The 2,693-nt window shown below is 45.6% G+C and overlaps 1 protein-coding gene across 1 annotated transcript; it reads left to right on the top strand.

Annotated features, from left to right (window-relative positions):
- Positions 1-108: 108 nt before the first annotated feature.
- On the top strand, positions 109-2,687 carry LOC112617926 (dehydrogenase/reductase SDR family member 4-like; the record flags this gene model as incomplete). Its single annotated transcript, XM_025374578.1, has 4 exons — positions 109-160; positions 455-589; positions 1,060-1,115; positions 2,639-2,687. Coding segments are annotated over 4 exons (292 nt in total), but the record flags the coding sequence as incomplete, so codon positions are not given.
- Positions 2,688-2,693: the final 6 nt, after the last annotated feature.

Genomic DNA, 2,693 nt, shown 5'->3' with positions numbered 1-2,693 from the left:
GAAACGAGGGTACAGAGAGTGAGGGAGAGCCTGGGTGAGATGGGACCCCACACGGGCTGAAGGCAGTGGTCCATAATGGGAAGACCGTCAGCTCTCTTCTTTTTCCAGAGGCGGCTCACTGGTGATCGTGGCCTCCATAGCAGCCTTCAGTCCATCTCCTGTAAGAACCCTTTTGACTGCCCCTTCCATCCCATCCTGTACATCTTTCCACCCCACCTGTTACCCAAAGAAGTTTGTGTCCCCTTTTAGAATCACACCACCAAGTCCCTGCCCACAAAATAGATGCCTTGCCTCCACAAACCGTAACATAAGGGAGGTATAGCCACAAGACAGTTTCCTAACTGTGCCCCTCCATTACAGGAGATCCCTACTGAGCACTGCCCTTTATGTCTAGTTATTAGAACCAAGAGTGACCTGGAAATTATGAGTCTAACCCATTGTTTTCTATCTCCAGGGCTTCCTTCCTTACAATGTCAGTAAAACAGCTTTGCTGGGCCTCACCAAGACCCTGGCCATAGAACTGGCCCCAAGGAACATTAGGGTGAACTGCCTAGCACCTGGACTTATCAAGACCAGCTTCAGCAGGATGGTGAGGAAGGAGAGCTCTGCATCCCACTGGAACCCCTTAAAAGGCATCCATCTTCTTGGACGGGGAAGCCCAGTACTTGATTCCTGAACTCTCAACCACTCCATTCTCCTTCCCTTGGCTTTTCCATATTCCCTCTCTGTACCAGCTGCCCTATCCAAGCCAGACTTCAGTCACACCTTTCCTAAGGCATAGGGTAGAGACTGAGGTATTCAGACTCTACTCACACTGTTTCCTCTCTCCTTACATGGATGAGAATTGGAGTGATGCAGCAAAATGCATCACTAGAACCTGAAACAAATGAAACACATGAGGGCAGTGGGGAGAGCTGGGAGCTAGAAAAAGAAATAGGAAGTGAAAGAGGGAAGTCTCTCCATACTTACTTTCTGTTGCCATGAGGACGGGCAGTTTCTTTCTTTTTGTTCCTCACTTTCCTCTTCTTAAACATAAAGAGATTTCCCTTCTTCCTGCAGCTCTGGATGGATAAGGAAAAAGAGGAAAGAATGAAAGAAACCCTGCAGATAAGAAGGTAAAACTGTCATGGGATCAAGGGCCCTAAAAGGCATGAAGATGGAAAGGTCTGGTCCCTAGCAGCCCACAGCCCGCTGTCTCAGTCCCACAGATAACACAGGCAGGCTCTCCTCTGCCTCACAGACCACAAATTCATAAACACTATCACTGCAGTGGCCTGAGCAAGAAGTCAGCTTCCCTTTCAAAAGGTAAACCCAGAGACGTCAGGGTTTCAGCAGTGCAGAGCTCTGGGAGAAGCCCTGAGTCCTCTCTCCATCTGGGGGATTGCCTCCACCTCTGAGCATCCATGGAGACCAGGGACCAAAACCAAAACCATGCATTTTTAGTTCCTTTGAATAATGACACATGTTTACAAACTCAGGTTGATGATCTACAATCCAAATGAAAAGAATGAAGAGCTTTACTAAGCCCCAAACTCCCCTTGCCTAAGGACTTACTTTCTTCCCCAGTGAGCTGGGTGAACTGTTCAAGCACCTTTGTTGGGCTCACTTTCCTCTAAGTTCCCTGCCTCTCTTTACCTTCTGGCTTCAGGGCACTATCTACTTCCTCCATCTTGTCCCTCAAGGACAAATGCCAGCGATGCCTAACTCTGTACCGGTCCAGACATCCCAAATTTTCCCAAAGCCATTCTGATGTCAGGCATCAGCTACAGGCCTGGTTTATAACTCATTAATAAGACATGGGATTGTCATCCTAGAGCTCCCATGAATGATCTAGCCCACGTAGCTCAATGCTGGATTCACATTAGAATCACCTGTGGAGCTTTTTAAACTGCAGGTGCTCAGGCCCCGCCCACTCCCAGAGATTCTTTTTTAATTGGTCCAAGGTAGGACTTGACCATCTGGGCTTTTGTTTTTCTTTGTCTTTTCTTTTTTTGTTTAAGCCTCTCAAATGATTGCAAGGTACAGCTAGAATGGAGAACCATTAATTCAGCCCTTCTAGGTTTGTGCTACTCACTCTGCCCACCTCTAGAGCATACTATGGCAGGCAGATTAAAGTGTCCCCTAACTATGCAATCGCTGACAAAAAAAGAATTAGCACATTCTCACCAAATGAACCTGACTTTAAGGGACAAGTATAGATTCCTGAAAAGGTCATCTGTAAGTTGAACCTGTACAAATGGAATCATTTTAAACACACCATTTACTGTCACACAGACTCCCTGATACTTTAGTGTGTGCACATGTGAAACCATTTTTTTTTTTTGAAGTATGAAATAATTGCTCACCATTTTATCTATATAACTTTGGATCTTGGTGTCCTGAGCTCTCTATAAAACAGTATGTTTCCACAGTATTTGAATATTATGGGTAATGGTTTTTGCAGAGTACAGTATGCTTCTACTAAATTATAACAGCATATCCTCATGGTAACCCTATTTGATAGGCAGAAAGCTTGTACACTGATCCTGAAAAGTCATCTGATAATTCTTGATTGAGCAAACTTCATTCCCTGTGTCCCAGGTGAGGGGGCCAGAACTATTTAATTTTTACTCCCTTCCTTTCTTCCCCTATTCCCCAGGTTAGGCAAGCCAGAGGATTGTGCTGGCATCGTGTCTTTCCTGTGCTCTGAAGAT

Source organism: Theropithecus gelada, unplaced genomic scaffold (genome assembly GCF_003255815.1).
Source record: "Theropithecus gelada isolate Dixy unplaced genomic scaffold, Tgel_1.0 HiC_scaffold_6358, whole genome shotgun sequence".
Taxonomy (NCBI): domain Eukaryota; kingdom Metazoa; phylum Chordata; class Mammalia; order Primates; family Cercopithecidae; genus Theropithecus; species Theropithecus gelada.
Note: the sequence above shows the minus strand (reverse complement) of the source record. Positions and strands in the feature narration are given on the sequence as shown.